Source organism: Diabrotica virgifera, chromosome 4 (assembly GCF_917563875.1).
Source record: "Diabrotica virgifera virgifera chromosome 4, PGI_DIABVI_V3a".
Taxonomy (NCBI): domain Eukaryota; kingdom Metazoa; phylum Arthropoda; class Insecta; order Coleoptera; family Chrysomelidae; genus Diabrotica; species Diabrotica virgifera.
The window spans coordinates 80136882-80151292 of record NC_065446.1 but is presented as its reverse complement, the minus strand read 5'-3'; the positions used below and the strand labels follow the sequence as shown (position 1 = coordinate 80151292).

Sequence of the window (14411 nt, the reverse complement as noted above, 5' to 3'; positions counted from 1 at the left end):
CAGGGCTAACAAAAAAGACAATAATCCAAAGGTCGACACAAATAATAGGGTATGCAGATGACCTAGGAATGATAGCCCGTGACAAGGGAAGTCTATTAGAAGATGCACTGCTTACATTGACAAGAGAGGCAAACATCAGGGGGTTAATAATCAATAAAAAAAATACTTAATAAGTACGAGAAATCAAGACCAAATAAATAGAATAGAAAAATAAGAATAAGTGATAATGTATTCTTAGGATATATTTTATAGTAGATGGTCAAAACAGAAGAAGCATAGAGATAAATGGAAGAATTAAAGCAGGGAATAGGGCATTCTGGAAATACCACAAGCTACTTAAAGATAAAAACCTGAGCAAGAAAACAAAGACAAAGATATATAGAGCGGTAATTAGACCAGCCATCACCTATGAAGCAGAAGCAATGTGCTTTACAAAAAAGAAAAACTGGGAATAATAGAAAGAAAAATTATGAGGAGAATACATGGTCGCCCAATTAAGACAGATCAAGGAGAAATACGAATTCTGATGAATTACGAAATAAGAAATTTAATAGAAGGAGAAGACATAGTGAAATTCATTAAAGCACAAAGACTAAAATGGATGAAGAGGACTTATGCGGATCGTGCAATCCACCGCATGAAATGGATTAAAAGAGCTCATGAACCGGGGAGACCTATACATGCCTATACTCTACTAATAGAGTGACCGGTCTATATTTATATATGTAATCTAATACTAATTTAATGACATTAAAGTGGGGGAGGGGGGTATGGTTTGAAACCGACACTTCAAGGACATTTTTGTGAATTCTTTTGAAACTATGGTAGAAATATTTTATTTTTAAATTAAATAAACATACACTAAGCGCCAAAATTAACGCACCACCTTAAAAATGGGACATTTTTAATGTCTGATATTTCCTAAACCTGTTGTCCGATTTTAGTGATTATTTTATTATTTTATAGCTTTATTCTTCAAGAATATCGACGTAATAATATTGTTGCTTAACAGATAAGTGTCATTGTATACTGGGTGTAACAATGATAGTGTGTTTTTCCTCAAAATTTGGAACACCCTGTGGAATATTCTAGCGTATATAAAATATTGAAATTAAAACTCAACTGGAACCTTAGGTTATCTTAACATTTTGCTTTTTGATTCATTCGCTTATGTTGGATAATAAAAAACTGAGGTACTTTAACAACTAGCAACGTTTTTCATCAATACAGGGTGTTTCTAAATAAGTGCGACAAACTTTAAGGGGTAATTCTGCATGAAAAAATAATGACCGTTTACTTTATAAACATGTGTCCGCAAATGCTTTGTTTCCGAGATACGGGATGTTGAATTTTTTCTTACAAACTGACGATTTATTTATTGCTCTAAAACCGGTTGTGATATGCAAATGAAATGTAGTGGGTTTTAAGAGGTAGTTATTGCGCATTTTTTGACGTACAACTAAGAATTTTATATTCACCATTGGCGTGCATACGGGTCATATTACCCGGTCATATTACCCGTATGCACGCCAATGGTGAATATGAAATTCTTAATTGTATGCCAAAAAATGTCCAATAACTACCTCTTAAAACTTACCAAATTTCATTTGCATATCTCAACCGGTTTTAGAGCAATAAATAAATCGTCAGTTTGTACTAAAAAATTCAACAACCCGTATCTCGGAAACGAAGCATTTGCGGACATATGTTTATAAAGCAAACGGTCATTATTTTTCACTAAGAATTACCCCTTAAAGTTTGTCGCAGTTATTTAGAAACACCCTGTATTGATGAAAAACGTTGCTAGTTGTTAAAGTACCTAACTTTTTTATTATCCAACATAAGCGAATGAATCAAAAAGCAAAATATTAAGATAACCTAAGGTTCCAGTTGAGTTTTAATTTCAATATTTTATATACGCTAGAATATTCCACAGGGTGTTCCACACTTTGAGGAAAAAACACGCTATCATTGTTACACCCGGTATACAATGACACTTATCTGTTTAGCAAAAATATTATTAATAATAATAATAATAATAAGGAGTTTATTTTATTTTTACATTTACATTTTTTTTACATATGCATGAATATGTTAAATAACATAATTATGTAAAGAAGTTTATCTTTGAATTAATTATAATATTACAATAATCAAAAATAAAAGTCTGTCTTATATTACAACCAAAAGTTATATAGCATTTACAAAGTAAAAAAGAATATGAAATTATTAATTATTTTAAATAAATATAACTTATGGAAAATTTTATTAGTAACATTGTCCTAATATTTATATATTTTTTACAATTCATACATGTCACATTAATGCTTTTTCAAAATAAACAAAAAATCCCATTTATGTCCCGTAGGATGCGCATGGGGTATTTTTTGTTCAACAGATTATATTGTAATGGTTTCTACAATATGTATATTATTAATATTTTTTTTACCAAACTCTATTAATTAAAAAAAAGAAAAACGAAGGAATTGCCTAAATTAAAAAAAAACAAGTAAAATTTAAAACAGTTATAACTACTATAAAATATTAGGTTGAAATTATTTTAATTTGCATCTCTTTCAATTAGAGAATGAATAACAGACCTCTCAGTGTTTAAAATGAATGATTTAATAAATGACTTAAAAAGACCTTTTGAGTTAATGGTCGTTAAATACATTTTATATGTAACTGGCAAAAAATTAAAAATTATGATATTAGAAAGCTTAATGATCTTTGTCCTATGGTCTTACTTTTTAAAGCAATTTGTATGTTATCGTCAAGTTTATATCTTGTATTATAGTTATGTTGAGTAGAATGAATTATGGAGTTATTCTTATAAATATGTAAAACGACATTAAGAAAATATGTTTGCCTGATATCCAAAAGTGTTGTTTCTAAATAGGGAGTCTGATGGGTAAGTGTTGTTTTTATTATAAATTATTTTTAGGATTTTTTTTGTATTATTTCTAATTTTTTTAGATGAGTTTTCAAGGCAGAACCCCATGAGGTGATTGCATAATTGACTCTGGATTCAACGAGTGCCTGGTATACAATTTTAAGGTGAGTTGTTTTTAAAATAGTTTTCATATATTTTAATTTATACAATAATGGCCTTAAATTATTCATTACGTTATTTATATGCATATCCCATTTAAGGTGAGAATCAATAATTATGCCCAAGTATTTAATATGATTTTTTAATTTTATTATTTTATTTCCTATTTTATCGGTCTGAAGAACTGTAAATTCGGGTAAAGTATTTTTATAGCTGCAGAAGGGAATAAAAAAGGTTTTTTCATAATTAATTGTGAGTTTTTTGTAGTCGAACCATCCAGAAATGTTTTTAAAATCGTCTTCTATTAATTCTTTTAACTGTTGCCACGTATCGCCTTGGTAAAATATTGCTGTATCATCAGCAAATCCAATGATGTTTCCTTTAGTTTTTAAGTGAAATAAATTATTAATATATATAGAGAACAAGATTGGCCCTAGAACGGTACCCTGAGGCACTCCAAAATTAATTTTATTATTGTTACTCACCGAATTTCCTATTCTCACAGCTTTTTTCTCTGTCGTTTAAGTAACTTTTAAACAGGTTTAAAGGTACTCCGCGAATTCCTATATCCTCCAAGGTCTCCAACAGCTGACCGTGAGATACAGTGTCGAAGGCCTTGGCAAGATCCAGAAATATACATATAGATGGTTTGGCTGAGTCTATTGAATCGTAAATTTGGTTTACCAAAGTAATTATAGCATCATTCGTAGAAAAATTCTCTCGAAAGCCAAACTGAGATTTTGACAAAATATTATATTTATTTAAATAAGCGGATAATCGTGTTTTTACACTTTTTTCAAAGATTTTTGAAATTGTTGAAAGCAGTGAGATTGGTCTATAATTTGATAAACATTTCTTGTCTCCCTTTTTGTGCAATGGAGTAATAATGGCCTTTTTAAATTCAACTGGGCATTGTCCTGTTTTAAAAATAGAATTTATTAAATCTACTAAATAAGGTGCAATTATTTCAGAAGTTTTTTTAATTACTCCGGATTTAATCTTATCTATACCTGGTGCTTTTTTATTTTTTAATGTTTTTATTAAATTTATTATTTCTGGTTCTGTTACGGGTGTTAAGAAGAATGATGCGTTGTTAATTCGGAACTGATTTTTATTAAATGTAGGGTTATTCGAGACATCTATTTTTTCTGCCAGTTTTTCTCCAACACTACAAAAAAAGTTATTGAATTCTTTTGCTATATGTAATGGATCCTTAACTGCGGTCCCATCCTCCGAAATTATTTCCTCTATTAATTCTTCATTTTGCTTATTACCACAACCTTTCGTTAGTGTCCACAGGTGCTTGGAACTATTTTTGTTTTCTGTTATTTGTTTTTCATAAAAATTTAGTTTTGCTGCCTTAATAGTTTTGTCAACAATTGCGCGGTAGTTTAGATACTCCAGTTTTTTTGCATTATCTGATATATCTATTACATCGATATTCTTGAAGAATAAAGTTATAACATATTAAAAAATCACTCAAATCGGACAACAGATTTAGGAAATATGAGACATTAAAAATGTCCCATTTTTAAGGTGGTGCGTTAATTTTGGCGCTTAGTGTATTAAACATCATTCAAAAAAAATTTCAAGACAAAATCAAATAAGCCAACGGTGGCAAATTTTTAGACATCTCCAAAAATTTTACGGTGGACATCAGAACTTGTCACTGGACTATGTGAAACAAAAAGTTCAAAAAGATTTTATTAGCTTATGAGCTTTTTAGTTTTAACGATTTTTGAGTTTTTGGTATTAGTACTCAGAAGTCAAAATAACGAACTTTTTGGTAAAACAGGTGAAAAGCAGCATATCTATTATTTTTAAACAAAAAAATAAGAATCTTTTTCTTCTTCTTTTTGTATAGACATGACTCTGTTTTTTCAATGTGCCTCTAGTAAGTTGTCGTTTCATCGTTTTCGTGGTCTTCCCACTGATCGTCTTCGGCTTATGTGGTCATTCCATCCTATTCTTCAAAAAAAAATACCAAAAAAAAATAAAAAAATAAGAATAAAATGAAAAAATATCTAGACAGCGTTACTTCACGAAATGCAAGAAAATTTATGCAACATTTCAAGTGAATCGGTCAAGTAGTTTTTGAGCACGTACATTGGAGTTACAATGTACAGCGCCTTTGAAAAAACAAATTTGAGAAAAACGCGTTTAAAGTTTTGATAACTTTTATTGTCAATTTATTTTTTGTCTGTCAAATCGTAAGTGATGCACACCGGGATATGTTTTTAAATCGTGGAGTAATTTACAAAAGCCAACGGAAACAGCTGTTGAAACTGGTGTTTATCACTATGCGCAAGCGCAAAAGTGTTATTTTTAATAATTACTCCCTTTAAAAAGGATTTTTTCATAAAAATGTTTGTAATAGGTATATGGTATGCAGATGGCTACATGAAATTCATTTTTTCCCTGTGGACCTTTATTTTCGAAATGATATGAAATGCTGGAAAGTCCGATCAATTTTGTTTTCAGGGGGTAACTCCCAATTAATATGTTTAGCCCTAAACGTTTAACCTATTAGCAAGGGTAGATGTTACTCTTAGTACCTTCTTTAACGGTAAAATATTGCAAAACCTCTACATTATAAAGAACCGCTTAGATTGGCATGAAATTTGGCGTACACATAGATAGCTAATAAGTAAAAGAAAAAAAGTGATATTGTGCCGATATGTGCTTTTACCCTGGGGTGAGTTTCACCCCTTCTCGTGAGTGAAAAATATATGTCCAAAATAAGTTCGGAATTCGATAAACTGACTAATTAATTCTAAGCAACTTCTGTTCTATAGAATTTCTTCACCAAGTCAACACTTTTCGAGTTATTTGCGAGTGAATATGTTAATTTTTCAACAAAATAACGACGTTTTTAGACGGTTTTTCGCAAATAACTCAAAAAGTAAGTATTTTGTCGAAAAAAATATTCTTAATAAAAATATAACTTATAAAAAAGTTAAAAAAATGGTGCATATATGAAGTCTGTAGACGCAGTAGAAGCAAAGTTGTAGCTAATGAAAAGTAGGTTCTTATTCGTCAAATTCGGAAGATTTTTTGGGGAACACTCATTACAACTTTTTTAAAGTGTTTAAAAAATGGTTTATTTTTATTTTTTTTTAAAACTTATAACATCTACTCTATGTCATATTATGTATAAGTTTTTAGTTTGTGAAAACTGTCATTATAGATAGCAGTGCGTGAAGTATTTAAAGTGTACGTGAAGTAACAATGTATTTTAAACTTACTTTTTCGCACTGTTTTTGACACACTTTCAAATAATCAAATATCCTTAACTTTCGCGTTGTCATGGTGATGACATAATGAGCAATAAATTACGACAAAAGTTTTGACAGCTTTGTGGTTTGAAAGAAGTTAGAATTTTTAAATGTCAAAGTTCTAAAAATTGTAGAATAGAAATAAATTCCAGTGACGAAGAGTTACAGTTTTTTTATCTATTCATCATAGATAAAATATTGTATGAAACTGTGCGTAAAGAACTTTTTGCGAACTTACGCGATGTATAGCACTCGCTCCGTTGTCGCTCGTGCTCTAAACATCGCGTTCGTTCACAAAAAGCATACTTCACGAACTGTTTCATAAATAACTATTTGTCTAACAGGAAAACAAAAATCTAAAATATCCAGAAAAGCAAAACGTACATTTCATTACTCTTTGAGATTTTTGGTATTACTAATAATTTTTAAGTTATTTTGAAAAAAAGCATTTTTTTCAAAATTAAATATTTTAAAAATTTTACTTTCACCATTTTTTTTTTCAAAAAGAAGCACGTTGAATCAATGAAACTTAGAGATCATATAAACACAACATAAATAAAGAAACTTTTGAAGCGGTAACGATTAATTGTATTTAAGTTGTTAATTAGGGGGTAATTTTCCCGATTTTATTTTTCCAAATCAAAAGAGACCAACTGTATTTTGAGCGTAACTTGCTTATATTTGATGCTAGAATCTTTTTTTATAAAAATAGAAATAAAGCTTTTTAAACTCTTTAAAAAAGTTTTAATGAGTTTTTTCAAAGAGAGCTTCATTTTTTGGTTATTTCACGTTGAAATATATTTATTTGAAATTTGGCGAATATGAACCCATTCTTCTCTAGCTATAACTCTGCTTCTACTAGGTCTAGAAACTTCATGTATACACCATTTTTTTTTTCACTTTTTTACAAGCTATATTTTTGCTAAGAATGGTTTTTTCGGTAGAAAACTTTTTGAATTATTTGCGAAAAATTGTCTAAAAACGTGTTTGTTTTGTTGAAAAATGAACATTTCACTCGCAAATAACTCGAAAAATATTTAATTATTAAAAAAACTGTATAGAATAAAAGTTGCTTAGAATTATTCAGTTTATCGAATTCCGAACTTATTTTGGATATTTTTTCACCCCCGAGAAGGGATGAAACTCACCCCAGGGCAAAAGCACACATCGGCACAATATCACTTTTTTTCTTTGACATGTTGGCTATGCATATACCAAATTTCATCTCAATCCAAACGGTTCTTCAAAATTTACAGCAAAAACCGTCAAATAATGTACTATCTTACAATTTATTACAAATGCTTTCCTCCAGTGTGTACGATCAGGTTGAAAAGATCTCAATTTTGGAGAATTTTGTTTGCAAATTGCTTTTGCAACGTTTTCGCCTACTAATTATAGGCGAGTGGCAGGCACCCCCCAAATGACCACGTACTGACCACGGTGTGGTAAATGGCTAATTTTGGTCATACTTTATGTTTTTGATGGAGCTTAAACCGAAAATGAGGTTTATTTTGAATTTTATGTGACGGAACATTGTCAAAAACGCAAATTTACCGTAAAAATAAAATAAAAAAATAAAATCACGTTTTTTGCGTTTAACTCGCTACAACTCTGTTCCATTTTAATTTTTTTTTTCTGAAATTTTTATAGTATATATTTTAGGTCTGGATCCCGCGTATGAAAAAAAAGTTGATTAATAGCAAGCTGAAAATGTGTTAATAGCTTAAGGGTGTCTAGTCGGATAAACTTTAATATATGGGAACACTGTAACAGGTGCAGTTTTAATTGTGGAACAGGTTAAAAATTTGGAACCGTCAGACCACGAAAACGGCACATTTATTTTGTCCGACAGAACAGACTTAAACTCTCCGAACAGAGATTAAACTCTCATGCAAAAATCAGACTGCTATTTATCACCTGTCATAATTCCTGTCATTTGACATATTCTACATGTTCCACTCATTAAAACGCCCATTTGGTGATAAATAGCAGTCTGATTTTTGCATGAGAGTTTAATCTCTGTTCGGAGAGTTTAAGTCTGTTCTGTCGGACAAAATACATGTGCCGTTTTCGTGGTCTGACCGTTCCAAATTTTTAACCTGTTCCTCAATTAACCTTTCGTTACTCGCGCCAACTTTTTGTGATCGGATACTCGCGCACGGTGCAGGAGACCGGGTCCAAAAATATGGGTCAGCAGTGTTTTAAAATTATTTTTTTTTGCAAAATTGTGTACGATTAAATTATTTAATGAATATATGATCATATAATTTTGTAGATATGCGTTTGTGTTCACATTATATTACTTTAATCAAAAATTTAATAATTTTCATTGTTATCCATTTATATGTATATACAAAAACTTTGGAAGTGAAAAAAAAATTGAATATGGTTAAATTTGTTTACTAAGAACTTTAGATCTTAATTCAATACACAAAAAAATTAAAAATAAAGAGTAATTGTAGTAACAAAAAAAGTTATAAAAATTAATTAACGTTTTTAAAACATGAAATACACAATGGTGTCACATTCATTGGAACAATGGTGTTCCAAACACAGATATTTTGAGCATATTTGGCAGTAAAACTTTGTTTTTCTATTTTTCTTCCAATCACAAACAGCACAGCGATCTGAAGTTCCTGGTGTTACGACTGGTACTTGTTCTGTTGGTAAACCACATATCTCCCTAAACCTCATTCTGATGGTTCTGGGTAAGTTATATATTTATATTTATATATAAAAAATATAAATAAACTAATCTATAAACATTGAAAATAAGGAAAAGATCTTAAATTACCTTACTAATTAAAAATATCGATGTGTGATCCAAACACAAAAATTGGTGCACAAATACTCGCACACGGTGTACGGGACCGTGTTGCGTAATAACAAAAGGACAGTACTATTTTTTACACTGCGAACTGACTTTACCCACAGTTGATTGACCACTGAAGAAGTATACGAAGTAGCCATTCAAAATCCCCACTACAAGCAGAGTTACAGGAATTTATTTACAGGCCCGGTCTCCCACACCGTGTGCGAGTAACGGAGGGTTAAGACTTCCCCTGTTCCAGTGTTCCCATATATCAAAGTTTGTCCGACTAGACACCCTTAAGCTTAACAAATTTTTAGCTTGCTATTAATCAACAGACCTATTTCTCACCTTTCTGAAGACAATGGGACCTGTTTCAAGCTTTCAGTCTATTACAGGCTTTTTTTATTATTCTAATAAAAAATAAGAGTTTTTTAAAGTAAAATGTGAAGATTCCTGAATTGCAAAGTTAAATCGCAAAACCGAATAGAGTTCAAAATAAGCTAAATTTCAAATTTCGTCACTCAACTTTTGCGATTAATCTTTTCATTTTATTAATTTGTGATTAATCAATTCAGAAATGTGCACCTTTTACTTTAAAAAATTCATAACTTTTATTAGAATAATATTAAAAGCTTTAAACAGTTGTCTCGTTGTCTTTAGAAAGGCGAGAAATGTGTACTATAAAAACTTCAGAAAATAATATTAAAATATTTTTAGGGTAAAATTGCGATTTTGACAATGTTCCCCCACATAAAATTCAAAATAAACCTAATTTTCGTTTTCAGCACCATCAAAAACATACAGTATGACCAAAATTACCCATTCACCCCACCGTGGTCAGTATCTCGAGAAATAAGCGCTTTTTTGGGGGTGTGCCGCTCGTCTATTATTCGATACCTTTGTTATTCGCCGTACGTTTTATACAGTACATACAAGAATAAAGAAGTACCGAGCCACCTCCCCCTCATTTACAAATAAAATATATAATATATGGGCTATTATTTAAATCTTAAGCCACCATTCCATGCTTTTTATACTAACCTATTTTGGTTGATGTAATCGTCTTGTAGTTGTGCAACTTTTGGTAAGGTTTCGTCCGCCTTAAGAATTGGTAACGTTCGACTGAGATATTTCAGTGTCATGTTTCTAATCAGTTCACTGAAAATGAAAGTAAAAATATTAACTAATTCGGTTATACAACGTAAATAAATCAATTTTTTGGTATGTTTATTCTAAACAGTCAGTGTTGTAATTTTTTAGAAGAGTTCTTCAATATATTAAGATCTTAATGTTTAAGATCATTTATGGTGGAATTTGGTATATAATTAATAAACTTACATATTGTATTAATACTAGATGCCATTAAAAAAATAAGCAATAAACGGCGCGTGGCACATGGTGACTGCCGACAGAAGTGAATACTTCTTATAGCGCTTTATTAATATATGTGGGCTAATGAAAATTTATGTCTTCTTATTACTGAATACTTCTTAATGTTTTTTTAGAATAACACCACACATTTAAGTTCTTTAAATTTAAAAATCTTAATTTGTTATAAGTCTTTATTTAGAACTTCGGGTAAATCCAATATGACGCGTAAGGATGAATAATGTTGAAGATAGGCCTCTCAACTATGATAGTACTGATAATTACCTTTCTAACGCATGTCTAGTTTTGAAAATCGGTTATACCATTCAAAAGTTACCGAGCTCAGAAATATGACTCAATTCTTATTTAAAAAAGGGAAAATGTGTGTCGCTATGTATGTATGTATGTATGTATGTATGTGGAAAAGTTAAACCAATCTGAATTTTTTTCTCTGTTTGAAGAGGGGTCAGGACCGATTCAGAACCGATGTAGTTTGTGACTTTTGACCACTCATAAGCCAGCTATAGGACTTGGTAGGTACAAAACGGCATATTTTTGGGGGTATATATCTTCGGTTCAAAAAGAGACAGGAGAACCGCAAACACACCAAATCAATAGTATTGAGTTATGCTTTCAAATGGTTTCTAAGCCGCCAGGATCAGACATACACACGGCTCAGTATAGCCGAAAAACTGAAAAACTAAACTTTGAAAATTTTGGTTTTTCGACAATTACTCAAAATTTCAACCTACGAATTGCACCAATAACTGAGCGTTTGTAGAAGAACCCTAGACGAATCTAATGGTGTATACCTCATATTCGAGAAAATTCGAATTTTAAGTTATAGGCTTCATAAGTATGGTCAAATCTATTTCTTATTGGAAAAACGGTTTTTCAAGCTCAATAATTCCTGTAATAGCTTCAGTTATCATACTTGACCTTAGATTCATCAGATACTACTTGCCAATACGTTTCAAACTCATGTTTAGTGATCAAAATCGGTTAAGCCGTTTAGAAGTGATTAAGCTATAAAAGTATAATCCAATTAACGATTATTCCCTAAATGGTTTATGTAGTTGTAATGGTTACGACGCTAAATTTGATCTGGCAGTGGGCAATTCGAGTTCATTTGCCGGCCATTTCAATATTTTTTTCAATCTATTTCGAATAGAAAAAAAATCTAGTGTACATTCGATGGACACTAGATAATTTGGGTGATAATGCGACAAAGGCGACTATTTATAAAGCTTAACGTGTAATCGAGAAACATTCCATTTAACTTCATACATTAAATACCTTTGAAAAACTCCTGATACAAGAATAAAAAACCGCTAAACGCCGTAAAAATGAGTGGCGCATACAATATTCCAGCTACAAAAGATCTGAAATGAATATTACGTGGTGCGAAAATGTATTTTCAGTTTGATGCAAAACAAAATTCTAGTTTTATTTTAAAAGATTTTTTCATAATATTTGCTAAATTTGAAGTAAAACGCGCCACAAAAGAGTAACTTTGATACAGATTGAATTTTGAAACTCTTTTGTGGCGCGTTTACTTCAAATTTAGCAAACATTATGGAAAAATGTTTTAAAATAAAACTAGAATTTTGTTTTGCATCAAAATGAAAATACATTTTCGCGCCACGTAATATTCATATCAGATCTTTTGTAGCTGGAATATTGTATGCGCCACTCATTTTTACAGCGTTTAGCGGTTTTTAATTCTTGTTTATTATACAGTGAGGACGTTTGAGTTGGAATATTGTTGGATTATCTCAAGAATGGGCAAATTTGGAGGGAAAAAGTAAGACAGGTCGATTTTTATTTTTAAATTGTGACTTTTTGACATATATATCATACTACTGACGTCATCCATCTGGGCGTGATGACGTAATCAATGATTTTTTTGAAATGAGAGTAGGGGTCGTGTGATAGCTCATTTGAAAGGTTATTTAATTCTCTATTTAGGAATATAAATAATAACATAACTATTTATACACAGGGTGTACAAACATTTTTTTTATTAAATTACTTTACAGAAAAAGAAGAATGTAAGCAATTTATTTAATTCAAAATGCATTTTACTGCTCTTAGAAAAACAGGTAATAATGTTTATTTCACAAATAAACATTGCTTCCCGCTTAAATTCAATGTTCACCCTGCTAAGATACAGGTTGGTGCCAGTTTTAACATTGAATTTAAGCGAAAAGCAATGTTTATTTGTCATATAAACATTTATTTCTGTTTTCTGACAGCACTCAAATGTATTTTGAAATAAATTAATTACATACATTCTTCTTCTTGTATCGATTAATTTAATTAAAAATTTTTTTGGACATCCTATCTAAATAATTATGTTAACGTTTATACTACTAAATAGAGAATTAAATAACCTTTCGAATGAGCTGCCACACAACCCCTACTCTCATTTAAAAAAATCATTGACTACGTCATCACGCTTAGATGGATGACGTCACTAGTATGATATATATGCCAAAAAGTCATAATTTAAAAATAAAAATCGACCTGTCTCAGGATTTTTCTTCAAATTTGCCTATTCTCGAGGTAATGAATTTATTCCAACTCAATCGTCCTCTCTGTATATGTACCTAAGTAAACTGAAATTGTAAATTATTGTAAAACTATTGATTTAATTGGCTCTGCCAAAGTCATTTTTCAAAAAAGAAACCTACTGATTTAAATATTATTATTGTGGGGTTTTCTTGAGTCGAAGTTATGTGCGAATAAGTTACAAATCACAGCGGCCCTCAAAGTCATAACTAATGTCGGTCAAATTCAGCTTGTTCCATACGCCAGAGCCATGGAAAATTAGACTTTTCGGATGCAGGGCATCCAGCGAAACAGCGACAGATATTTGAAAAATGTTACATACATAATGACTAGTGTTGCCCAAATGCGAGACCAAGACGAGACTTAGACAGTCTTGGTCTTGGTCTTGCGCCAGTGCACCTGATCTTGGTCTTGGTCTCAGTGGCGGCTCATGATTTTTACAATAGGGGAGGCTATACCTAACTGTAAAATATCTAGACAAATTTGCACTAGCAAAAAAATGCGACAAAAAATGTAATTTAGGGCCCCATTTTTTGACCATTTTTTATTTACATTTCATAATATCATCCTAATTCATAATTTCATGATATCATATCATTTTAAAAATAGTTAGTCTGATTGTAAAAGTTTAATACCAAAGTTTGTGTCGTTTATTTGTTAACAATTCCATCTATTTGTAAATAGATACCTCGCATATCAAAATAAATACATATTTGAAGTTTTGTAGTCCATACATAATGAAGTTTCAAATTTTTTAAGATACTCAACTGAATTTTTTTTAATTCTCAACGCGGCCTACTGCGAATTCAAAAACACCATAAATTACCGATATTTTGCTTTGAGTTAGAGATATCGGAAAAAGTTATTTGAGCAAGTTGTTCCAAATATTATTATAACCCCACATACCAAATTTCATAACAAAATTCGCACTTTTAGATTTTCATTATGTATTTTTAGTCAGGACCCTAAAATTCGTTGTCCCGAGACGCACGCAACCACGCAACGGAGCCGATAAGCTATTCTGCCTCCCTTGGTATATCTCCGGGCAGCGTGTGATGGCACCGTAGATGCCACTGTTAGGAGACCGGGTCTCCTTAAACGCCTGCTGCGCTGCACGGAGCATTAGCAACGGAGACTGTTGGGCTTCTCGGCTCCGTGCTCCGTTCATGCATCTCGGGATAACCCAGGGTCCTTCCTACAATAATATGTAATAAAACTGAGACGCGATCATGCGTTCTAATGTTAATGCTCCGTACGTATGGATAATTAGTGATAATATGGAATTTACACGTTGTATAATAGTGAGAGTTGTACTTGTTGTTTTCGCGATTCA

General features: G+C 31.2%; 1 protein-coding gene across 1 annotated transcript in view; it reads right to left on the bottom strand.

Moving 5' to 3' along the window:
- Positions 1–14411, bottom strand: part of LOC114325786 (uncharacterized) — a 119986-nt gene that overhangs the window by 15952 nt on the left and 89623 nt on the right. Inside the window, exon 3 of the mRNA XM_028273914.2 lies at positions 10181–10297. Within this exon, the coding sequence (XP_028129715.1) occupies positions 10181–10297 (117 nt within the window). The remainder of the gene's footprint in view (positions 1–10180; positions 10298–14411) is intronic.